Below are 27,037 nucleotides of genomic sequence, written 5' to 3' on the forward strand. Positions count from 1 at the left end.
TCAGCTCAGGTCATGATTTCACAGTTCGTGGGTTCGAGGCCCACATCGGGTTCTGTGCTGAGAGCTCAGAGCCTGGAGCCTGTTTCAGATTCTGTGTCTCCCTCTCTCTGCCCCTACCCCGCTCATGCTCTGTCTCAAAAATAAATATTAAAAAAAAAAAAAAAAACATGTAAAAGACTGGAACAGTTTACAAAGGAAGAGATACAAAAAGCCAATAAATGTGTGAAAAAGTGCTATCATTCATCTTCAGAGAAATGCAAATTAAAGCATCCAGACATGAATCATTAACATTATTAATATAGTAATATCTCCAACTTGATCCAATGCAATCCTATCAAAACACTGGTTGACTTCTTTATAGAAATTGACAAGCTAGTCCTAAAATTCATATGGAGGGGTGGCTGCATGGCTCAGTCGGTTCAGTGTCTGACTCTTGATTTTGGCTCAGGTCGTGGCAATGAGCCCCACATCGGGCTCCATGCTGAGTGTGTCACCTGCCTCACATTCTCTTTCTCTTCCTCTGCCCCTCTCCCCCTGCTTGTACTCTCTCTCTAAAATAAAGAAAAATAAAATTCATATGGAATTACAAGGAATCTAAATAACCAAAACTATTTTGAAAAAGAACAAATAGATAAATTGGACTTTATCAAAAACAAAAACTTTAGTACATGGAAGACACCTTCAAGAAAGTGAAAAGACAACCCACAGAATGAGAAAAAATACTTTCAATTCATTTATCCAATAAGAAACTTGTATCTAGAATATATAAAGAACTGTTATAACTCAATAATAAAAAAAAAACCCAATTAAAAAATAGGGAAGGATCTAAAGATATTCTTCAAAAGAGGATATTCAAATGACCAAAAAGCAAATAAAAAGATGTCCAATGTTATTAATCACTAGAGAAATGCAAATCAAAACCAGGGCATATCATTTCACACCTACTAGGATGGTTGTAATTTTTTTTTTTTTTAAGGAAAATCATAGTGCTGGCAAAGATGTAGAAAAATCAGAATCTTACACACTGCTGTTGTGAATGTAAGATGGTGCAGCTACTTCAGAAAACTATCTGGCCTTCCTCATATGGATAAACACAGAGTTACCATAAAATCCCAAAATTCTACTCCTAGGTACACACCTAAATAGCTAAAAACAACCCAAGTGCCCATCAGCTAAGAAATGGATACACGAAATGTGGTATAGCCATACAAGAAAATAGTATTAGGCCATAAAACAGAATAAACTACTGATACATGCTACAGCATGGATGAACCTTGAAAACATTACGCAAAATGAAAGAAGACTGTCACAAAAGATCACATATTATATTATCTCATTTATTTGACATATCCATAACAGACAAGTTTATAGAAGTAAAAAGCAGATCCATGATTGCTTAGGTCTAGGGAGAGGGGTAGGGGGAAAAGAGGGATAAGAGAGTAATGACTAAAGAGTATGAGGTTTCTTTTTGAAGTGATGTAGTATTTTTAAACTAAGTGTGATAATGGTTGCAGGTTTCTGTGAATATACTAGAAAACCATTGAATTCTATACATTAAATGGATGAGTTGGATGATATGTAAATTATGTCTCAATAAAATTGTAAAAAAATGTAATTCCCTCCAGAAAGGTAATACATCCTTAATTTATCCAATAGCTTTCCAGTTAAGAGCTATCTGACAAGAAGGTCCAATTAACTAGCTTGGGATAACAGGATTCAGAACACTTACATTTTGATAAAGGAAGAGAACTGGGAGGAAGTCTGGAGCATTCATGCAGCTCGGAGAGGGGAAACCTAAACAGGACACTGCAGGCAGTAAACAGTAAAATCATCATGATTCCAGGGAAAGAGGTACTAAGAAGGGCAAAGCACCACCAGAGATAATTGCCACATACTTCATTATGGCCTAGAATTAGACCTGTTCTGAAGTCCCACCCTTGTGACACAATTTTCATGTAGCCTTTAGTGACTGCTAAAGGTAACTTTCTATTTTTGAGAAGATAACTGATCTATAAATGTCTCTCTTGTGGTGGAGAAAACCTGCCCTGAAAACTGCTGGAGGAAAGCAAAATATGGATGACAGTATTCTGAATAACGAAGGGCCTGCATTTAATCTGTCTTTAATCCTTTTACTAGGGCTCAGGCTGTGCGTCTTATCCAGTAAATAGAAATCCATTATGGAACAAAGTCTTATTTTCCTCTCAGAATCGTGGTACCCAAAACATATACAACAGTCAATGTGGTGCAATAAAGCAAGAAATAAAAGGCATATAAGTTGGAATATGAGAACTAAAATTATCTTTATATGCAAATAATCATCTTTGTAGAAAACCTTAAGGAATACACAAAAAAGCTACTAGAACAAATAACTGAATTTAGCAAATTACAGAATAAAAGGCCAATATACAAAATGCAGTTGTATGCCTCTTATACTGGCAAGAACAATCAGAAACTAAAATAACATTGGGGCACCTGGGTGGCTTATTCAGTTAAGTGCCCAACTTTTGGCTTTGGCTCAGGTCATGATCTCATGGTTCATGAGTTTGAGCCCTGTGTTGGGCTCTGTGCTGATATCAAGGAGCCTGCTTGGGATTCTCTCTCTCCCACTCTCTCTCTCTGCCTCTCCCCCATTCGTGCTCTCCTTCTCAGAATAAATAAACAAACATTTTTTAAAAAGAAATTAAAATAACATTAACAATGGCATAAAAAATAAAAATATATAAATCTGATAAAAAGAGCTATAAGACCTATACACTGAAAATTACAAAACACTGTCAAGAGAAATTGAAGAAGACCTAAGTAAATGGTGGGCTGTACCACATTCATAGAGTAGAAGACCCAATATTGTTAAGATGACAATTCTTCCTAAATTGATCAATAAATTCAACACAACCCCAATCAAAATTTCAGCCACCCTTTCTGTATAAGCTGGCAAGCTGATGCTAATATTTATATGAAACACAAAGAACCTAGCATTACGAAGTGAATTTGGAAAAAGAAGAACAAAGTTGAAGAACCTTCCCTATCTGATTCAAAGACTTATTGTAATCAAGCCAGTGTCGTATTGGCATAAAAACAGGCATATAGATCAGTGGAAGAAAATGAAGAAATAGACTCACTAAATACAGAAGACTGATTTTTCAACAAAGCCTTAAAGGCAAGAAAGGATAATCTTTTTAATAAATGGTGCTGGAACAATTGGCTAAGCATATGCAAATATTTAACTCTGATCCATATACCCTACATACAAAAATTAACTCAGAGTAGATCATAGACCTAAATGTAAAACCTGAAAATTATAAAATTTTTACAGGAAAAGATAGAAAATTCTTTTGACTTTGGGTTAGGCAAACTTAGATAAAACCAAAAACAAGCATGACCCCCCCCCCAAAAAAAAAACAAAAAAAAAACCTTTTAAGTTGAACTTCATCAAAATTGAAAACTTCTGTTTCTCAAAAGATATTATTAAGAAAAGCAAAAGACAAGCCACACACTGGGTGAAAATGTATGCAAAACATGTATCTGACAAAAAGCTTGTATTTAGAATATATTAAGAACTCTTACAATTCTATAAGACAAATGACCCAATTATTTTTTTTTAATGAGCAAAATATTTGAATAAACTCTTCACCAAAAAAGATAAGCAAATGGTAAATGAGCACATGAAAAAGGTGCTCAACATCACTAGCCATTAAGAAAATGCATATTAAAACCACAATTGCTTCATAGTCACTAGAATGGTTACAGTTTAAATGACTATACCAAGTATTGCAAGGATGTGGAAAAACTGGAACTCTAATACAGTGCAGGTGATACAGCCACATTGGGAAACAGTTTAGCAACCTCATAAAGAGTTAAACATACACCTATCATGAGACCCAGCCATTCCACTATTTTTTTCTAATTTTTTTTAATGTTTATTTTTGAGAGAGACACAGAGAGCTTGAGCGGGGGAGGGGCAGAGAGAGAGGGAGACACAGAGTCCGAAGCAGGCTCCAGGCTCCGAGCTGTCAGCACAGAGCCCGTCGTGGGGCTCGAACTCACAGGCCATGAGATCATGACCTGAGCCAAACAAAGTCAGACACCCAACTGACTGAACCACCGAGGCAGCCCTCCAGCCATTGCACTATTAACCAAAAGGTTTTGTTGACACAAAAACTTGAATGCAAATGTTCACGACAGCTTTCTTTATAATAACTGAAAAAAACCCTAATATCCCAAAATGTGGTATATCCCTAAAATAGAATACTCAATGATAAAAGGAAACAAACTACTGATAAAAAAAAAAAAGTCACAAATGAGTCTCGAAATAATAATTGCACTGAGCAAAAGAAGCCAGACAAAAAAGTGTACATATATGATTACATTTATATATAAAAGTGTAGAAAATGCAAACAATCCATAGTGATAAAAAGCAGATTAGGTTGCCTCAGTACTGGGATAAAGGAAAGTGCTGAGAGGGACAGATTACAAAGGCAAATAAGAAAATGTTTAGTGGTGAGTGATACATTCATTATCTTAACTGCATGATTTCAAGGGTAAATATGTTTGTCAAAACTAATCAGATTATGTAATTTAAATATGCAGCAATAATCCATCAAAGTATACCTCAATAAAGTTATATTTTAAAAGTCCACCTACAAATATAATTTTTTAAAGTAGGAGGAGGGGCGCCTGGGTGGCTTAGTTGGTTAAGCGTCCAACTTCAGCTCAGGTCACGATCTTGCGGTCCGTGAGTTCGAGCCCCACGTCAGGCTCTGGGCTGATGGCTCAGAGCCTGGAGCCTGCTTCCGATTCTGTGTCTCCTTCTCTCTCTGCCCCTCCCCCCTTCATGCTCTGTCTCTCTGTCTCAAAAATAAATAAGCATTAAAAAAAAAATTTAAAAAAAAAATAAAGTAGGAGGAGAGTATTAACTGCATTCAACCCCAAGCACCCTAAATATCTGTTTAATTTCACAAATCATTAGGTTAAATGCAGTTGCTTCTTGCTTAAATGAAGGTATTTTTCAAATTTGTTACACCACCTAGCAACTGAAGCCAAATTCTCTATTAAGGAAAAATTGGGCAAACCACTACAATGAATTAGCTTGGTAGAAAGAGCTAAGATCCTCAGTTGGACATTGAATGGATCTCTTCCTCTAATTTCCAAATATTTGGTTCTAAGGGCATAATCCAATTATCCCTACAAAATCTCTTCAAGACCTTTGCTGAAATATTCATTTTTCCTAATTTTCAAAAACATAAAATATTTACTCTTTACAATGACAGTAATAGCTATATCAACACTGTTACAGTCCTGATGTGCTGTGCCGAGTCTTTTAGGTCTGTGAGGTCCCTTTCTAATGGTCCCATTCATAGCATCTGTATTTTAAAATCAATTACTCTAGGAATGCTTTTCTTTTTGTTGGCTTCTTTTTCAATAGTATCTCTTGAATTTATAAACATCAGAGCAAAGAAATTAAAAGATATAACCACATTGCTTAAATGGTTATTTCCTCTTCACCACTTACCCAGCATCTACCTAGATATTCTGATCTATTTATTTTAAAAGGAAAAACCAAGGCAATAGAAATAACGTTTTGATAAGTTATGAGCTGTCATTCCCATTCATCTTCAGTCTTTTATTCTCTTCCCACTCTCTTTGGAATTTGCCACTTCTGGCACTTGCCCTATACACAAAAGTCAGAATCAATGGATTTCCATTACAAAAGTAAAAGGGAAGCTTATTGCTTAGTAATGTTTGATAATCTCACAGTATAATCAAGAGTTGTAAATGTTAAAAAATGTTAAAAAATGTGTTAATACAGTGGCACTTAAAAAATTAAGGGTGCCTGGGCGGCTCAGTTGGTTAAGATTTCAACTTCAGCTCAGGTCATGATCTCGCAGTCTGTGAGTTCGAGCCCCGCGTCAGGCTGTGTGCTGACAGCTCAGAGCCTGGAGCCTGCTTCGGATTCTGTCTCCCTCTCTCTCTGCCTGACTCCCGCTCACACTCGGTCTCTCTTTCTCTCTCTCAAAATAAGGAATAAACATTAAAAAATTATTTTAACAAAAAAATTTTATATATGTAATATCTGGTATTACTTTATTTTAAAAACACTTGCTTAGAGAGTATTATGCTATGCAAAATAAGGTAGTCAAAGAAAGACAAATTACCGTGTGATTTCACTCATATGTGGAATTTAAGAAACAAAACAAATAAGCATAGGTTAAAAAAGAGAGAGGCAAACCAAGAAACAGACTCTTAACTATAGAGAACAAACTGATGGTTACCAGTAGGGAGATAGGTAGGGGGATAGGAGATAGGGATTAAGGAGTGCACTTGTTCTGATGAGAACTGGGTGCTGTATGTTAAGTGTTGAATCGCATAAATTGTATACCTGAAACTAATACTGTACTGTATGTTGAATAGCTGGAATTTAAATAACAACTTAAAACAGAAAACACTAGCTCTGAAATGAATAAATGAATGAATGAATGAATCAATCGCTTGCTTTGGTGACAGAGGAGGAGGGGAAGGACAAGACGGAGGAAAATAAAAAAGGAGAAGATAAAGTAGCAGCTTAGACTTGAAGGTTCATAGAGCCCAACATATGGAAAATGGCAAGTGTCCCACAAACATTTGTTGAAAACATACATAAATGAACTAGCCTGATTTCACTATCATTTAATCATCCACCTCCACTTTAGTTTACTAGCATCACATCCATCGTATCACATTGTCTCTTTAGCAGCAAAAAAGCAAAGTTTGAGAATCGTTTAAATCTGAGGGACATATCATGGTCAATTAAGCAATTTTGGTTAGTAAATTTAAGATAGTAAATTTAAGAAACAGAATGAATTCACCTAATGAAAAAGTATTCAATCAAGGATAATACTGTTAAATTAAAAATAAAATCCTAGTTCTGTTGCTTTAGGGTCTATTGTGAGAGTTGTCATCATCTTAGATATAAGGTTTATGTGTACCAACCAGAGTATAACCAGCATGAATCTGCAGAATGTCTAAACTATAAAATATAGACATGTATTATATTTTCATGTACATAAAGTAACTAGCCAAATAGGTAAGTATACCATGGTAAATATATTTTGTGGGCATATTTAGACTAATTACTTAATGAAGAAGTAAAAATAGTTAAATCTTCCCGTAACATAAACTGGTATTTTTGAAGTGCTTCAAAGATTTAAGCCATTTCCTCTCTTAATGCAAACTTTCCTCTGAAGCTATATAAATACTATACTTATAGCAAGTCCTTTTTCCATAGCTAAGAGAAAGATAATATTTGGCTCCGTGTCTAAATTATCACATACTCTGAATTTTAACAAGATACAACAACATGCTAGGAGTATGTTTGAATTTCATCACGGAGTCCCAAGGTTTGGATGTTCACTTACCTCGTACTTTAAAGTACTTTACATGCTTTGCCACAGCCTCTGTAATGCTTTCATCTGGGCAGGTTTTTACACCATTAGGAAACAGGATAGATCGCCTTCTTCTGAGCAACCACTGTTTCTCAGCTTCTCTGTGGTCCAAAGGTAATTTCTTTTCAGTAGAATGAGAAGGCTCCCCGGATTCCTTGTCAGTCAGGCCAAAAGAAACTGCACTCTTGGGTTCTTGGATATCTTCTAAAGATATGTAGGTTTGTGCTACATAGTGAAAGCATAGACAAGTCTTCTGATAATGAATGAAGATACAGAATGAAAAGTAACAAAGAAAAACTGACTTTTGTGCCACATTTGGATTTTGAAGTCAATGCTCAAATTGTAAACATGCATACTTAAGAGGGGAGGAGTGAGCAGTCAATCTTTTCTCCATCTAATTCCTACTCCTTTATTTCAAGATTCTTAGTTGTTAAAATCAACTATATATCCAATTTCAATACAAGAAATAAGCGGAAGTAAGTCTGAAGAAGAAATTACTAATGAAAAGGAAAACCAAAAATATTGAGAGATTTTAAAAGTTTAAATGAAGCAATATCAAAGCCTAACAGAGTAGTATTTGATTCAAGTTCTTACAATGGTCATATTAAATTAAATAATGTTAAAGAGAATACACTAGAGATATAAAGAAAAATAAAAAATTAAAATTAAAAAGCTTTTTAAATACCTGTTAATGATGGAAGGTTTCCTTCTATCACGACAAATATCAAAATACCCAGAGAAATCTTCCCAAAATGAGGAAACATAATCATTTGGGCCAAAATCAAAGGAATAAGGAGAGGCCAAAATCCTTGAGCACCCAAAAAAGCCTTGAAACTTCCAGTAACGAATTATTATAGAAAAGGTCTAACATTTCAAAGTTTATCTTTGAAAACTGACAACCATTCCAAAACCATTGTAAATTAGCTTAAATAAAAATGGTGTCCTTTCAAAATACCTCTCACTTCTTTTCTGAAAGAAGCAGCACGCTATGAAAGCAGAAGAGATAAGCTAATTAGAACAGATGGAGAGAGACAATTTCTTTATTCTAATCCAGTCAGCTAAGCTCTTTACAAACACGTTCTTTGCCATTACCAGACAGTCCACTTAAAAATAATGTTTCACATATAATTCACTGAGCTTTACAATTTTCCTGAATCTACTAGTTGAACCTGATAGATTCACGTGTACTTTGGGTTTTTCTAGGGCCTGTTATTTGTAAACATATAATTTGTAAGCCCAGACTCACTATACCTATCTACTTCAGAAATACAGAGCTACACACAAAACTAGCTCTAGTCTTGTCATAGTTACTGTCTTTCAAATCTCTCTGCTTGGTTAGAAATTTGAAAATCTTTGGTTATAACCACTTAATAACTTCTTCCTTTTATAGAAAATGGGATAGGAAGATAAAGCTAACTCATGATAGAACTGCTGTGAGGATTAAATTTGTTAATACACAGAAAACGCACTATCAGAATACTGCCTGGCACATACTAATCATACAATATTAATGACAGCCACGTGATAACTGTGTTGCTTAATTAGCTATTAAACATGAGGCCCAGAATGTTTATGTACGTGAGGAACTCGCAACCAACAAAGGATAACTTTTACCACAATGGGACTAGATAAAATTCTTTGTATTAGAGCAGTTGTTTTTATCAAACAAACCTAGTAAAAAGCAATTAAACTAGTCAAAGTCCCTGTGGAAGCTAGGATTTACTATCAAATAGCACTGGATTTACATCTTATGTCCTGTGTCTTTGGAGAAGTTCTCTAAAAAAAGAAAAAAAAGTTTTGTTTTTATTTATTTTTGAGAGAGAGAGACAGTGTGTGTGTGTGTGTGTGTGTGTGTGTGTGTGTGTGTGTGTGCGTGCGCGCATGCACGTTAGTGGGGGAGGAGAAGAGGATATGAAGCAGGCTCTGTGTTGACAGCAGGGAGCCCAATGCGGGGCTCCAACTCACGAACCGTGAGATCATGATCTAAGCCAAAGTTGGACACTTAACCGACTGAGCCACCAGGAGCCCCTGAAAAAAGAAAAGTTTTGTAAAGATTTAAAGCACATTTCTCTTGAGAATTCTAAAATAGTCAACCCCGATTTCTTCAGCCCTCAAAAGGATGTACTCAGTTTTAAGAGAAGAGACCAGGTAGGTGGGTGTAGACAGGGAAGCCACATACCCACAGAAGTTTGTCTTTTAGCAGCTCCTGGACAATGTTCCCAAATTTCCACAAGATCAAGTTCAGTTACAAGAGACTCTACAGAAGGAAGGAAAAGCCTATGATTTCCCATAAGGTTTTATATACTTCCAGTCAAGCAAGCCTTCAGAGTATACAAGTCCACTCACAGTTCTCCCAGTCCAGACATAGTTCAACAATTACAGGTCGTTTTCACAATTAAAAAAAAAAAAAATACTGAATACAGATGACATTTCATATTTATTTTAGTTCAGCACATTTCCAAATAAACATTACTGAAAGAAAGAAAACCCAAGATAATTTGCTATGAGTAAAAGGCTTAAGCTTGGTATTAAGCCAAAAGCAATTACAGCATAAATGAGTAATTTTATAGAATTAAAAAGCAGGTGACAGTGGAAAGATGAGGACAGCACATAGATTAGAACCAGGTTAGAAATGGCTCTGTATGACAAGAACCCTATTTCCCCCGTAACATAAAAAGAAAACAAACTGATTATAAGAGGCATTAAACTTTTCCTAAATCCTAGTTAAGTGATTAGATATGACAAAAAAAAAAAAGCTACCACTTTTGTTTATCCCAAGAGTTGCAAATTAAAATTAATATTATCTTCTCTAGGAAGACTTTCCCTGTCCAGTGACAACCCTCTTACTACCTCTCTACCACATCTCACTCTCTCTCCCCCGCCACCTCTCCCTCTCCCTCTCTCTCTCTCTCTCTCTCTCTCTCTCTCTCTCTCTCTCTCTCTCTCACACACACACACACACACACACACACACACACACACACACACACATGCAGCAAGGCTGAATTCCCTCCTGAGCCCCCAAGAAACTCTATGATCGTTTTTACCAGTAATATTAAAACTATGCATATGTCCATTTCTCCCATTAGCTATAAATGACTCAGGAATAAAAGCTGTGGTTCATTGTTTTGTACCTAGCAAACTGCCTGCTAATAGTACATGCTCCAAAAATGTCTCCTGAACAATCAAATTAACTATATGCTTGTTAAGGCAGAAAGAAAAATTCATCTAACCATCAGTTATTGGAGATGCACTGGGTATTATAAATTCAACAATTTATTTCTAAGAATGGCTCATGATTCTTAAGAAAGGAAAATTACACCTTAATTTGATGAATTGGAAACATGTTTAATATAAAATGTTGATATTCTCAACACATTATTTCCACATGAATTTAGGAAAATGAATTTTAAACAATCTTCAAAACATGATAAAGGACAGTGGTACCTTTGAAAAACATACAAACACAAAAGTTAAGAAGTCATATGAAGATGTATTACATACTTGCTTTCCCAAAGTTAGATGTACAAAATAATTAATAGTCATTTTTAAAAAATCCCCTCCCATACACACACATACTGGGAATAAAATCATGTAATTATAATCATCTTTCTGAGAAATCCCCAAAAGACAAATATCTTTAACAATATAAAGATGGTGACAAGATTAACAAAAATTCAAAAATACTGAGGCTTAACTGACAACTTCAAATTCACATGATTTTGAAATAAAATGTTCCAATTTTTAGCTTCATCTTAAATTGCCTTTGCTTCACTGCCTTATATACAGTTAACAATATAAATCCAAGAGATACTTAAAACAGAAGATTAAAATAATATTCTTAAAAAACATGGTTTTTTAATCTGAGAAAATACAATATAATTGTCCCCTCAAAATTTTCCTGATAACATTAAAAGGTTGTAAAGTGTTTAATCACATATAATACCACCATCATCACATGAATTCAAAACTGTTCCCTAAACATTTAATAAAAACTTATGCTTCATAGGGATCATAGGTCTCTAAAAACTACAATTTAAAAATATAAAAGCAATTCGAGCAATCTGACTTTGCAGATAAATACTGGGTAAACAGAGCTATAAAATTATATATTTAGTTCTAACAATTAATAAATAAGATTTTGAGGGTATTCTTTAATTAAAGTTATGAGGACATCAATTTTATCTTTGATACTTACAGAAAGTGTGTACGTATATTCTAGGATATCAGAATAGAAGTCAATATTGATATAGCTATTACCTCAAAGAACTATGTTGAGCTACATATGTCATTGTAAAAACCTATGTTGGGTAGCTAAATTTTTTTTGTTCCAAATTTCATTCTGAATGAATGAACTAATTTCCCAGATCCCCATATATGACATCAAAAGAAAAAGAAAACATGTAACAATCACAGCAGAGTAACAATTCCATTTAGCAACTGAGAAAAATAAGCTGCGCTTTGAAAGAGTCAATTTCAATCATCTTCCTAACATCATGTCTTCTTTTACACTATACAGAAAGGATGCCGTAAATGGCATTTTCTGAAGCCTTAATACTAAATTCTTCTTTAAAAAAATACATAGTATTCATATTGCATGCTTGAGCCGCAAAGAATAGTATTACAATATAATGTGACTTGTCAACAAATGTGACAAGCACTGGGGCTGGCACCAGGGAGGACCTAACTCCCCTCAACTCCCAGTTATATGGAAGTACAGATCACTTGGTTTTATCATCTACAAAAACATTCCCACATTTACATATGCTCTTGCATAATCAGAAGCAAATCTGATCAGAAAAATATCAAATATTTATGAAAGTTTAATTTCTAATAAGTTTCTCTATATCCACCCCCATTTTCCACTACATCTACCAGATCCCAACAATCTAATAATATATCTTACTTATTTTAAATAATGTTCAATGACTTATAAAACTACCACAAGTTATTTTCTTCTCTGTGAGCTGACTGACACAAATGCTGGTAAGCAGCTTTCCAGTAATCTTATAGGACATCTGTGTCATGTTTGTACAGATTAACTAGCTACTGCTGCCCTTCTGTTGCTGTAAATGAAGTTTCAAAATGAGCTCTCGAATATCTTCCCGTTTGGTCTTTATTACATGACGAGGAAACCATTTCTCCAAATGAATTGGAAGTTCAAAATTAACAATAGGATCCTAATGAGAGAAAAGAAAATGAAATCCCTTTAGCAGGACAATTCAAACTTGTTTTAGTTTCATTTTACAAGAAATGAAAAATTCCTAACTTTTTTTAGCTTTTTATTTTTAAGTTAAGTCCTCTCTACACCCCACATGGGGCTCAAAGTCATGACTTTGAGATCAAGCGTCACATGCTCTTCTGGCTAAGCCAGCCAGGCACCCTGAAAAATTGCTAACTTTTTAAAATAGCAGCTTTACTGAGATAGAATTCACATACTATACAATTCACCTAAAACTATATATTATCATTCCTCCCCAATTATATCAAAAGTTCCAACTGTATACTATAACCCTCACATGCTGAAAGTACCTTTAAGAATTCTCCAAGCAAGGGGCACCTGGGTGGCTCAGTCAGTTAATTGTCCAAATCTTGATCTCGGCTCAGGTCATGATCTCATGGTTTGGGCAGGGGATGGTAAGGAGCCCCGTGCTGGCTTCTGCACTAACAGTGCAGAGCCTGCTTGGGATTGTCTCTCTGTCTCTGCCTCTCACCCACTCATGCTCTCTCAGAATAAAGAAAATAAATATGAAAAAAAAGAATTCTCCAAGCAAGCTTCTAGTCAAAAATACCCTGCTTCTGTACCCACCTTCATAACACCACACCAAAAAAAATGGGGCTGGTTGCCAAGACAACCAACAATGTAATTAGAGAGTTGGAACTTTCAGTCTCGCCTCCCTGACCTCCAGAGAGAGGAGAGGGGCCTCACAAGTAACCCTGGTAATGACTGAAGTAATAAGCTGACGGTTTAAAAAGCAAAGAGTGGTCCCTTGCTTTTAAAATGTCTTCAATACTGTTACCTATAGCATGGCTGATGAGCTAGAAAAGAACACTCATGCTTGTCACTGTACTCATCTAGCTTATGGCTTTCTGAGCTTCTTGAATATATGGGTCTTTTAGTTTTGAAATTTTTCCTTCAAATTTTTGTCTGCCTTTCTCTTCCAACCTAATCTTTCTGGAACTCCAATTACATGTAAATTCAAATTTTTTACTCACATCACACTTGTCTATTCTGTTCTTTACATTCTGTTTTCTCTCTCAAATACAGTTGAATACTTTCTATTGCCCTATTTATTTGTTACTTATTTACTCATTTATGGAAGTTTATTTATTTTGAGAGAGAGAGCAGAGAGAGAGAATCGCAAGCAGGCTGCACACTGTCAGTGCAGAGCCCAACGTGGAGCTTGAACCCACAAACTGTGAGATTGTGACCTGAGCCAAAATCAAGAGCCAGATGCTTAACCAACTGAGCCACCCAGGTGCCCCATTGCTCTTTTTTTTTTTTTTTAATTCTAATCCTGTCTTCTGCTACATCCAAGTCTGCTATTAAACTCAAGCAATAAGTTCCTATTTTTTCTTCCAAGTTTTTATTTAAATTCGTTAGTTAATATATGTATAATATTAATTTCAGGTGTAGAATTTAGTGATTCATCACTTGCATACAACGCCGAGTATTCATCACAAGTCCCAATAAATTCTTTTTTTTTTCTTATGTTCTATTTATTTGTGAGACAGAGAGAGAGAGAGAGACAGCCTGAGCAGGGGAGGGACAGAAAAGAGGGAGACACAGAATCTTGAAGACAGGCTCCAGGCTCTGAGCTAGCTTTCAGCACGGGGCTTGAGATCATGACCTGAGCCGAAGAAGGATGCTTAACCAACTGAGCCATGCAGGCACCCCAGTGCCAATAAATTCTTAATTTCAGATATATTATTATGAAATTTTAGCTGTAGAATACCCACGTGATCTTTTTTAGCAGGTTCCATCTTTTCATCCATTTTGTTCACTCTATTCTCTCTAACGTATTATTCAAACCATTTTAAAGTTCTTATCCATTAAATAACTCTAATATCTGGATTATATGTGATTTACTTTTTCTTTCTTGATTACCTGTAATATTTTGCTTCTTTGTTTGCCCAGTAATTTGTAATTATATGCTGGTAACTGTGAATAAAGAATTTTTACATACCTTAAAGAAGCTCTCCACATACTGCAGTAAATATACTCCACAATCACTGCTATTATCTTGTTTAGGAACTTTAGGGCATAGGTCCACCATGTTTGTTTTGCTGAATTCACGATGAGTTTTTCGTTTAACTTCCCACTCTACTTCTAAATACCTTGAATCATCAAAAAAGTAGAGTGACTCTAGTAGAAATCTCTTTACTATTATTCAACACAAAGATGGAAAATATTTGCTACCAAATGTGTTGCCTCAAGTCAAATTTCCAAGTTTAACAGTACAAATTATAATATGTGAGGCTTCAAGGGTTGCTATTTAAAAGAAGATCATCTGAGTTTCTAACTAAAAGCTAGACTTTTTTCAACAATCCAACTTTCATAACTCACACACATAAGCACATTTATATTACTAACAAATTACTAAATTTGTTAATTACTAAACTAATAAATTACTTTAAAACTTGAGTTCCCAGTTGTTTCCAGATCCTACAGTAATTACAAAATTACACACATACATATACACACACACACTTATATACACACACAAATACCAACCCCCCTTTTTTTTTGAGTAAGCTCCATACTCAACATGGGGCTTAAACTCAAGACCCTGAGATCAAGAGTCACACGCTTGCTCTACAACTGAGACAGCCAGGCGCCCCAATATATACACACAGAAGTAACAAAAAGGTGAAAGAGTTCTTATTTTCTCTAAAATGATACTTTTGATAACCACTAATAGCTGCAACGCTCCTTTGTAAAATTATGCTTTTTGTTCAGTTATGAATACAAATTTTGATTTTACTTTCAATATATACAAGTTATTATCTGAGAAATATTAGTGCTTTAATATTAACATACAATATTGTATTAATATTAATACAATATTAATATTAATATTAATTAATATTAATTAATTAATATTAATTAATATTAATATTAACATACAATAGGGGATGTTATTGATTAGATTGTAGACCTCATCTAAATACATAATAAAATATAATTCCTGATACAGTCTTTTCAGTAATTCTTAAATATCGTAGCTTCAAAATTTTTGAGATTTTAGATAACAGACTGAGAGAAAAATTGTCATTACTTACTCTCGTAAATTCTGAACTGTGTTTTGTATAGAAGCAGCTTTCAAGGAATCTAGTATGAGAATGCATGGCCTATGAAAATCAAAAGAAGAAATCAAGATGTACATACTTGTACATGAATTAAACTTAAATATCTGAGAAAACTATTATTATAGCATGTACCTACCTTTTACACATTTTCTTTGGTACTGGTACTGATATATTTGTCTCGGTACTCTGAAATAAAACAGGAATTTTTATGGCTTTGCAATTAAAACCAGTTTGAATACATTAGTGTTCAGTTAATCTTTAAAATGTTTGAAATACTCTGAAATTAAAATTTCAAGTAAGAGTCCTTTTCATCATCTAAAGTGAGCCAATGTTGTTTTTTCAGAAATTCATTGATTTATTTTCTTATACTAGTGAAACAGTATCTTATACTTTTACATGTAGCTTCAAGAAGTTCTAGAACTTTGACATAGCCTAAAAAACAACCTAGAACTTTAATTACTTCTATTCAGAGCTACCATCTCAAGCAAAGATAAACAAGTTAATTTAACCTGCCTTTACATACATTCTCTAACTCAATGTATGATGTCACTGGAGACAAATCTGGGAAACAACAGGCCAAACTTAAGCAGAATTCTTTAATGCATAACTTCTTAGTACCTTTATTATTCTAATGTAACAGTGAATCTTTAAGAGATGAATAGGACACAGAGTTTAACCAACTTAACTGACCTTACAATCCTTTTTATCATACTCTGCATCTTAACAACAGTTGGTCTAAGGAACTTAATTTGGGAAGACTGTTGTACAAGCAAGAAGGTCTCCTATTGTGCCACTGTTAGAACAGAAAAGGAAACTTCCTTTCTTCTGCCCACCCTATACCAGTAACAGTAAAGACATAAGCCTCTGCCAGGATAGCAAGGCTGCTACTGTCTATACATACAAAAAAAAAAAAAAAAATCGCTAGGTGGCTACCTTAATCAATTAAGACACCAAATCTAGACCATACATAACAGTTTGGAAGTCCATAAAAGAAAAGTTAGGGGTGCCTGGGTGGCTCAGTCGGTTGAGTGTCTGACTTCGGCTCAGGTCATGATCTCACGGCTGGTGAGTTCGAGCCCCGCCTCAGGCTCTGTGCTGACAGCTCAGAGCCTGGAACCTGCTTTGGATTCTGTGTCTCCCTCTCTCTCTGCCCCTCCCCCGCTCTTGCTCTGTCTCTCTCTCTCTCAAAAATAAACATTCAAAAAAAAAAAAAAGAAAAGAAAAAAGAAAAAGAAAAGTTAACAGAACCTAAAAATGTGGACTAAACCTATTAAACAACCAATGGGTCAACAAAGAACTCAAGGAGGAAATCACAAAACTACATGGCAACAAATGAAAATGAAAACACATTAGCCCAAAATCTTTGGGATGCTAGGAAAGCAGTTCTAAGAGGTTAGTTTATAGTGACATAGGCATACCTCAACAAATAAGAAAAATTTCAAATAAACAATCTAACCTTACACCTAAAGAAACTAGAAAAGTTAGATCCAACAAAGCCCAAAGGTAGTAGAAGGAAGGAAATAATAAAGACCAGGGTGGAAATAAATGAAATAAAAACTAAAAAATAACAATAGAAAAGATTCCTTCTTTCATATCTATAAAGAACACACTTACTTGGGAATCCTCTGTGCCCAAGGACAGTGTCGAAGTAGTATGTACATCATTATCTAGTTAGAAATAATAAAGCAATAATGAGTGCTTATTTTATATCTAATATCAAGTATCTAGATGTGGTTTGGACCAGTATTAATGGCAATGGCTATTAATATTCTGCCTACTGCTTAGACTACAGCTATAAAACATGTAATTTTCTTTTTTTCTCAAAATAAGTAGGCTTATTTGCTTACTGAATTAACATTTGGGTTGTAACATAAGAAAAATCATGGAAGAAGTTTAAGAGACCTGAAGTTTAAGTAAGAATTTTAAGAATTTTAAGTAAACCTAGTCAGTTTACTAGCATTAACAAGAAATGTGTTCATTTAAATTGAGAAAAAATGTGGGATTTCACCACCAAAAAACTCTTAAAATACATTAATTCAGTAGGGTTGCAAGATACAAAATTAATGTACAGAAATTTGTTGCAGTTCTATATACTAATAACAAAGTAGCAGAAAGAGATATTAAGAAAACAATTCCACTTACAATTGCACTAAAAAGAATATATATATATATATATATATATATATATATATATATATATGGTATCATGTCATCTGCAAATAGTGACAATTTTACTTCTACCTTACCAATTTGGTTGCCTTTTCTTTATTTTCTTGTCTAATTGCTGGACTTCAGTACTATGTTGAATGAAAGTGGTGACAGTGGACATCTTTGTTCCTGATCGTAAAGGAGAAGCTTTTAGCTTTTCTCCATAAGTATGATGTAGGTATGGGTTGTCATTCATGGGCTTTATGATGCTGCTGAACTATGTTCCCTCTAAACCCACTTTGTTGGGAGTTTTTATCATGAATGGATCCTTTTTCTGCATCTTTTAAGATGAGCAAATGGTTTTTATGCTTTAATTTGTTAATGTGATGTGTCACGTTGGTTGATTTGCAGATACTGAACCATCCTTTCATAGCTGGAATAAATCCCACTTAACTGTCTTTAAATGTAGTTTTGGATTCAGTTTGTAAATATTTTGCTGATGACTTTTCTTTCTGTGTTCATCAGGGATATTGGCTTGTAGTTTTCTTGTTTTTTAGTGTCTTTGTCTGGCTTCAGTATCAGAGTAATGCTGGCCTCATTGAATCAATTTGGAAGCCTCTCTTCTTTTTTTTTGGTGGGGGGGAATAGTTTGAAGACAGTAGACACTAACTCTTCTTTACATGTTTGGTAGAATTCATCTGTGAATTTATCTGGTCATTGATTTTTTTCTTTGGTTTTTGATAATTGGTTTAGTTTCTCTACTAGTAAAAAAAAAAAAAAAGAATACAATACCTAGGAATAAACTTAACAAAGGAGGCCAAAGACCTGAACTGGTCTATGCCTGAAGATCCATAGTATGAATTCTTAGTCATGTTAGCAAGATTATTTTATAAAAAATGCTATGATAAAACTTGACATAACATTATAACTTAAGAATTACATTTTGTCTATACATGAGGTTGGGCATCTATATGAAAATTTCAGATTTCTTATTTTTTTCTACTAGTTTCATTAAAAAAAAAAAAATACTACCACCAGGGCTCCTGGGTAGTTCAGTCAGTTGAGCATCCAACTCTTGATTTCAGTTCAGTTCATGATCTCATGGTTGTGAGATCGAGCCCCACACTGGACTCTGTGCTGAGCATGGAGCCTACTTCAGATTCTCTCTCTGGCTCCTTCTGTCCCTCCCCCTTGTCTCTCTCTCTCTCTCCCTCCCTCCCTCAAATATATATATACACATACACACACACACACACACACACACACACACACACATATATATATATATATATATATATATATATATATATATCATCTTTTAACCTCATATTGTTCACTATAATCATTCTACTGTTGTCATCATCATTAAAAACAGTATCTACATTAAGTTTGCCACCTATTATTTTGTTGTCATGCTGAGATGGCTGAGCCTGTGAGTGCTGGGATACAGTTTGTGGAAAATCTTCATATACAGCTTCTTCTAACCATGGAAAACAAATGACAGCAAGATACCAATGAGATCTGTTGAAAAAGAAACACAATCTTAATAACACGAAATCTAAACAATGCAGAGCAATGTGTTTTGGATCTACAGCTGAGAAAGTGGGTAAAACAAACTTCATACCAATTAACTACACTGTAATATCTGACATAACACGGACCACACATTCCAAAAGTAATTAAATGAGTAGTAAGACTACTTAGGGTAAAATCTGAGTTATTTCAAATTTATTTACTTTCATATAATCAGTGCTTCCTATTGAAGAACTGCTTTAATAAATAAACTCATAGCATCATCTTTTTTCTGTTAGTGCTTAAACAGTTTGTTCTCTTAAATATTTTAAGGTTTATTCTAAAATCTTTTCATCTTTTACTTAGTAAGAAATTCTTTTGAGCCCAAAAAAGAAAAATTCAATGTCTCAGTCATTACAGTCTTATGGGCATTTGTCATTTTTATTTTTTCTACTATATTTACATTATGACCATTTGTCAAACCAAAATCTAATATAGTCACTCATAGTTTTAGCTACTTCTTTGGAAAATTTAAACATAGTACTTGAGATGCATACCCATACCTTTTACTGATTATTAATCTAAAAATGCACAAAATATTTTTTTCTGTACTCTCCAATTTTGTTTTTAAATAATCCGAAATACTCACGACTCATTTACAGGCACAAAGATGTAATCTTTGTTAAAGATGTTTATGTGACGAGTCCATGTTCTTACTCTTTTATGTCTCCTCTGTGCCATTCTGGGAATATGAAAGATACATGTATTTTACATATAAAAAATTAAAAATTGAAGATACAGATTTCAGGAGTCATTTTTATACACTGAAAAATGTGAGATTCAGTTTACTTAACCATCTTCTTTAAGATATATAATATTTAATGCATATTAAGATATATAATACTCATTTCCTTTCATTAATTTCTAATTGTTGTTAAACTTAATGACTGTTTATAAACAATGTCATAGATAGAATAGAAGGAGCAATTTATAAAATGGTTTATAGACTCCAAAAATAGCTCAGTAAGTGTATGTAAACAGCTAAACCTATTTATTTACTTTAGTTCCATCTGGGCATGATAAAAATATTATCATTAAACCTTAAAAGAATTGTCTAAATGTTATACCTGTGATGAGGGAGGTGTTAAAGTTAACAGGAGGAATGAGGCATATATTCTTAGATTTTTTTAAAGATGACAGTCATCTCCTTTCATTTTATATATAAGGAAATTATAAGACAATGAGTTGAAAATACCCACTATTCGTCCATCTTTCATTTACTTCTTCAACATAGATTTATTAGGTTCTTAAGAATAAATAATAAAAATCACCCACGCTGCCCTTAAGGAGTTCACAAAATGAAGAGGGTAGAAAAAAACCATGACTAAAATATAAGTGTCATAAGGGACACAAAGGAATTATGTTATAGCATTTAGAAAAGCCACCTAGGAAAGAACTAGGACACACAAATAATTGTTTCTTTTCTTTATCTTATCAGGAAAATAAGGAAGGAAGATATTAAACCAAGTTTGAATATCAAAAAAAAGTTTTAAGGGGGGTGCCTGAGTGGCTCAGTTGGTTAACCATGCAACTCTTGATTTTGGCGCAGGTCATGATCCCAGGGTCATAGGATCAAGCCCAGCGTCAGTCTCTGACCATGAAGCCTGCTTAAGATTCCCTCTCTCCCCCTCTGGCCCTCTCCCTGTTCATGCTCTGTCTAAAATAAAAATTAAAAAAAATAAACATTTAAAAAGTAAAACTTAAAAAAAAAGACTTTCAAAGTCTTGCTTAAAAAAAAGTTTTAGAAAAGAGGTGGTGTGTAACTTCTGGCTCAGGGCCTCCAAGAATTTTTTTTTTTTTTAATGTGTATTTTTGAGACAAAGAGAGACAGAGCTGGAGCGGGGGAGGGGCAGAGAGAGAGGGAGACACAGAATCTGAAGCAGGCTCCAGGCTCTGAGCTATCAGCACAGAGCCTGATGCAGGGCTCAAACCCATGAACTGTGACATCATGACCTGAGCCAAAGTCAGAGGCTTAACCAACTGAGCTACCTTGGCGCCCCCAAGAACCTCCTTTTTATGCAAGGAATTAAATAAGTTGTTTTATATTTATATACCAAGTAATATAGGAAAAGAAATCTTTGTCCCATCCCTGTTCATCTGAATATTTAACCATACTCACAGGAGTAAACATTAGGAGAAGATGGAATTTAGAATGAGCTAATAAAAGGTGGTAGGAATTAGACACTATGTAGACTTTAACTTCATAAAATGATCAGAAGTCACATGTTTACTGAATTTTGTTTCAGAATGACCCAATCATTATAATGATTATGAACAATTATTTTCAAATAGTGCATAGCCTATTAATTTGCTTTTCCATTTGAAAATCTTAAAGATAGACACCTGGTTTTCTTTTGTTTTGTTATGTTGGTGTTTGATTTCCTGATCATACTGGACTTATTTGATTGCTATATTAGACACTAGATGGAACAAGGAGAATGGGAGAGGTTATGGGAAACACAATATAATCTCTTATTCTCAGTTCCTAACTCTTTGGAAGATCTTTAATTACATGTCTAAGAGTTCTCTCCCATTCAATAAAATATATTATTATTCTCTTTCGAGCTCCTAGTATGTTACAAGCACTGAGCAAAAGGCACTGGGACAGAGTAGAAAATAAGACAGATAAAGTCCATGACCTCATGAAGTTTAACCTTAGGACAAGCAAACAAACCAATGATCACAAACCATGTTATAATACAAAAAAAAAGTGCCAGGAGAAGAAATTTCAGTCAGAAAATAGGAAAAGAGCTTAGCATATTTGAAAACTGAAAGGAGGAAGGCTGAGCTGAAGGAGGGTAAGTGAGGAGAAAGAATGTCATGAGGTGAGAGTAGGGAGACGGGCAGAAGCCAGATCTCTCAGCATCTCATAATCCACAGTAATGAGTTTGTGCATCATTTAGTCTGCAATTCCCTTACACTAGTAGTTGGAGTGTCTTGTCAGAGATTTATTTACCATTAAGGTTTATACCCCTTACCACTCTGCTTTGTGGCTATCTTCTTATTTTTTTACTGATTTGTAGAAATTCTTTGTGTGATAACTAATTACATATATATCAGGCCAAGCATTAACCTAAGTATTTACCTGTGAGGGGATAGGGGAACTGAGCCCCGCCATGGAGTTAAAAATCCACCTATAGGGGCGCCTGGGTGGCGCAGTCGGTTAAGCGTCCGACTTCAGCCAGGTCACGATCTCGCGGTCTGTGAGTTCGAGCCCCGTGTCAGGCTCTGGGCTGATGGCTCAGAGCCTGGAGCCTGTTTCTGATTCTGTGTCTCCCTCTCTCTCTGCCCCTCCCCCGTTCATGCTCTGTCTCTCTCTGTCCCAAAAATAAATAAACGTTGAAAAAAAAAAAAATTAAAAAAAAAAAAAATCCACCTATATAATTTTTGGATCCCCAAACCTTAACTACTACTAATAGCCTACTGTTGACCAGAAGCTTTACTGATAACATAAAGCCAATTAACACACATTTTGTGGTATATGTATTATATATTTTTATAATACAGTAAGCTAAAGAAAAGAAAATGTTGAAAGAATCATAAGGAAAATACATTTGCAGTATTTACAGTATATACATGTACACTGTATTTATCCCAAAAAATCTGCATATAAATGGACTCCCATGGTTGAAATCCATGTTGTTCAAGGGTCAACTGTGTGTGTGTGTGTGTGTGTGTGTATATAAGATATGAAGTATAGTATCTTAGTACCTTATATATGTCTTACCCTGGAATATGCCACTTATGTAACACTGTTTTATATTACTTTTATATATGATCAAACATGTAACTTCTAATTTTAAAAAATTACTTTAAAATTTAAAACCACAGCAGAATCCACTTGCTTTCATTTCATCAGTTTCTAGGTGGCTATGCCAAATAATGACTAGTAATCTTAAAACAAAACATAAGATTAAATGCATGGTACCAACCATCAATTTCTATATACATAAAATAGAACAGGAAGCCATCAAATAAGTTAAATATAGGGGCACTTGGGTGGCTCAGTCAGTTAAGCATCCAACTCTAGATTTCGGCTCAGGTTCTGATCTCACGATTCTTGGGTTTGAGCCCCGCATTGAGCCCTGTGTTGAGTGCCACGCTGACAATGTGGAGCCTGCTTGGGATTCTCTCTCTGCCCCTCCCCTCACATGTGCACATGGTTGTTCGCTCGCTCTCGCTCTCTCTCTCTCTCAATAAATAAACTTAAAAAATAAATAAATAAGATGGGACCCATAGAGGAAATAGAGCCACCGCCAAAATCACTGCCCAATGCAAAGAGGTTAAGAAAGAAATAACCTGACTTTTTCCTCCCTTGCCCTCCAACTTCCAGTGTCCCCCACAGAACATGCACTTGGAAATGCAGCCTGAAAGAGTCAGCCTCCTCTGATAGGGAAAAGAACAGTGGGGTGAGAAAGAGCTGAAAGGCCTGCACAAATGGTAATACTGATCACTCTAGGAAAAACTGTAAGAAGTTTTTTTTACTAGGAGCATCAACACAGCATATTTTTCTCTTAAAAATGAAGTACGTTGAAAGACTGACTTACGAAAGATTTGGATTATCTTCAGTCAAATTATTTTCTTTTCTTGTCAAGCATTTATAGAAAAAGCTACTAAAAATGTGACTTCGTTCAACAAGTTCATCTGATGCCTTCTCCAATATAAGATATCTGTAAAACAGCAAAACCACAGAAGTAAGTTATTTTTAGATTTTACCTAATCTTCCCCCAATTATCTTATGTGTTCTGTAAATCTTCATTTTTATGACCACTTAGATTCAAAGCAATCTTGCAATCTGCTCAGATTCCAGCTAAAATTGTTCTTTATTTACCTCACCTTCCATCAAGATTGTTTAAAGCAGAAAATGCCCACTTATTAACTCATTTACTTAACAATTACTTATCAAATTCCTAACATGTGCAGAGCACCATAATTATATTAGAGACATAAAATGGGGAAAGGGGGTGTAGTACATGCTGCCATATAGCTTACAATCCAGAGGAGTGAGTATAGAAGGAAATATTAATCAAATACCACACAGAGATAAGATTGAAACTCTGACACTCCTAAAATAAATCTAGAAAAATTTTAATTACTGTGAGATATGTCCAATATATAAATCCTGAGTCCATTTCTACTAAAACAATTCTTCAACATAAGCTTGTAATTGAATCACTTAGTGATTAAACTCTTCACATTAGTGAACTCTGCTATTCTTAACTCTGCTTTTGAATCTCTGCAGATTCAAAAATGACCTTGTAATTGCTTTAAGAAAAAAAGCATAGAAGACAAATACAACCTGACATTTTTTTAAATGTGGTTATGGACAGGCTTTGCTACATGGAAGGAGACACAAAGGATGCTTCTGGTGTGCTGGAAATGTTCTTTACCTTGATCTAAATGATGATATTATGGGTGCATACACTTGTGAACATTCACTAGCTGCACACTTAAGATTTATGTACTTTACTACTTGAAAGTTACACCTTAATTTAAAAAATAAATAGAAAGTCATTTAAAACCTAAAGTTAGGGGGCGCCTGGGTGGTTCAGTCGATTAACCATCCAACTTTGGCTCAGGTCATCTTCTCACAGTTCCTGAGTTCAAGCCCCACATTGGGCTCTGTGCTGACAGCTCAGAGCCTGGAGCCTGCTTCTGATTCTGTCTGTCTGTCTGTCTGTCTCTCTCTCTCTCTCTCTCTCTCTCTCTGCCCTTCCCTTACTTGCATTCTCTCTCCCAAAAATAAATAAAAACATTAAAAAATTCTTAAAAAAAAACAACACTAAAGTTAGAATCCTCTCTGAAAATAAGTCAATGAGACAGAGAAACAGGTAATTTAGTGAATAGGAAATACAGAAAAGTACTACTGGAAATAAATTAGGAATAGAATTGTATTCGTTAATTCTAATAAAACATATAAAGACTAACAATATGATCCAGTTCATCTCACCAAATATAAATTTGGCACTATTATACGGATACAAAAATAAGTAAGATGGAGGTGCCTGGGTGGCTCACTTGGTTAAGCCTCTAACTTCAGGCCACATCATGATGTCACCGTTCATCTAGCCCCACATTGGGTTCTGTGCTGACAGCTCAGAGCCTGCTTCAGATTCTGTGTCTCCCTCTCTCCCTGCCCCTCCCCAACTTGCGCTCTGTCTCTCTCTCTCTCAAAAATAAATAAACCTTAAAAAAAAATTTAAAAAAAAAAGACATAAGATGCTTAACCTTTAGAATAAGAATGATCATAAAATCACCAACTAACTGGGGCACTTGGGTGGCTCAGTCGGTTGAGCGACCGACTTCGGCTCAGGTCATGATCTCACGGTTTGTGAGTTCAAGCCCCGCATCAGGTTCTATGCTGACAGCTCAGAGCCTGGAGCCTGCTTCGGATTCTGTGTCTCCCTTTCTCTCTGCCCCTCCCCCACTCATGCTCTGTCTCTCTCTGTCTCAGAAATAAATAAACATTAAAATTTTAAAAAAAATAAAAATCACCAACTAACTGTAAAATAATGCAAAATAAGGGGTGCCTGGGTGACTCAATCAGTTAAGTGTCCGACTTCGGCTCAGGTCATGATCCTGCAGTTCATGGGTTCGAGCCCCACATCCGGCTCTGTGCTGACAGCTCAGAGCTTGGAACCTGCTTTGGATTCTGTTTGGATTCTGTGTCTCCCTCTCTCTCTGCCCCTCCCCTGCTCATGCTCTGCCTCTCTCTAAAAAAAAATTAAATAAACATTAAAAAAATAAAGAAAAATATTATAAGTAACATAAAAAAGATGCAAATGGAGTATTATGGGAATAATATCTGTTTAGAAGATCAGGAAAAGTTTTGAGGAAGGTACCATTTGAGAGGAACCATGAAAGAGGAATAAAACTTCCACAGGTTGAGATAAAGAGGAAAGTCTTCCAAGAAACAAGAGAGCAGGGCATTAAGGCAGAAGAGTGACTAAGAATAGGCTTTGTTTAGTAAACTGTTTACAATTCAATTTTGCTGGACTATGAAATATGTGTAAAAGGCTAAAGAGATAGATTAGTGTCATATTATCAAGACTCTCAAAAGCCAGATCGTCTGAACTCATTTTGACAGGTAATAAGAAATTACTATAAGTTTCTAATGGGAACTGCATTCATAGAGTGGTTTAAGAAGAATACTGGTGGTCATAATACACCTAATGCACAGGAAAACAGAGATAAAAAATACAAGGACACTAGTTAAAAAGACAGAATAACAATTCAGGTAAGAAGTACTAGGAAATCATGATGACAGAAGAAAAAGAATAAATGAATTTGAAAGACAGAATCTACTAAAATTGGCAACTGAGTATGCAGATAGGGAAGGAAGGGTGAAGAGTCAATGATGATGAAGACTTCTGCTTCCAGCCAAGACAGAACAATAGGGACCAGATTTACCCACCTGGATGAAAGAAGCGAAAAATCACACAAAATACATGTGAATCAATAGTTTTCAAAACACTAGACATCAGGCAACAAAGAAGAGTGGTCTTTGAGAAATGAGAAATAAACAAGGTGAGCTCCACTCATGCCCCAGTTTACTGTTTTGGTAGTTTCCAGGTGGCAGCACAGGAAGG

General features: G+C 35.0%; 2 protein-coding genes across 11 annotated transcripts in view; both read right to left on the minus strand.

The window, feature by feature from the left end:
• IMPG2 (interphotoreceptor matrix proteoglycan 2) overlaps nt 1-9,266 on the minus strand; it is an 85,076-nt gene extending 75,810 nt beyond the window's left edge. For 2 of the 4 annotated variants that reach the window (XM_045036859.1, XM_045036858.1), the window contains exons 1-2: nt 8,104-9,266; nt 7,392-7,643 (exon numbers count right to left, since the gene is read on the minus strand). In XM_045036859.1, the coding sequence (XP_044892794.1) occupies nt 7,392-7,643; nt 8,104-8,188 (337 nt within the window). In that variant the 5' untranslated portion in view covers nt 8,189-9,266. Of the gene's footprint in view, nt 1-7,391; nt 7,644-8,103 lie in introns of those variants that run through there. The other 2 variants (XM_045036860.1, XM_045036862.1) reach the window with 2 other exon arrangements.
• A 1,479-nt stretch (nt 9,267-10,745) lies between these two features.
• Nucleotides 10,746-27,037, minus strand: part of SENP7 (SUMO specific peptidase 7) — a 155,601-nt gene continuing 139,309 nt past the window's right edge. For all 7 annotated transcript variants that reach the window (XM_023260102.2, XM_023260100.2, XM_023260099.2 and 4 more), the window contains 8 exons: nt 23,996-24,118; nt 20,038-20,130; nt 19,273-19,397; nt 17,343-17,395; nt 15,865-15,914; nt 15,702-15,770; nt 14,606-14,756; nt 10,746-12,598 (listed from right to left, as the gene is read on the minus strand). In XM_023260102.2, coding sequence (XP_023115870.2) covers nt 12,461-12,598; nt 14,606-14,756; nt 15,702-15,770; nt 15,865-15,914; nt 17,343-17,395; nt 19,273-19,397; nt 20,038-20,130; nt 23,996-24,118 — 802 coding nt within the window. In that variant the 3' untranslated portion in view covers nt 10,746-12,460. The remainder of the gene's footprint in view (nt 12,599-14,605; nt 14,757-15,701; nt 15,771-15,864; nt 15,915-17,342; nt 17,396-19,272; nt 19,398-20,037; nt 20,131-23,995; nt 24,119-27,037) is intronic.

The sequence above is a fragment of the Felis catus genome, chromosome C2 (genome assembly GCF_018350175.1).
Source record: "Felis catus isolate Fca126 chromosome C2, F.catus_Fca126_mat1.0, whole genome shotgun sequence".
In the NCBI taxonomy this organism is placed as follows: domain Eukaryota; kingdom Metazoa; phylum Chordata; class Mammalia; order Carnivora; family Felidae; genus Felis; species Felis catus.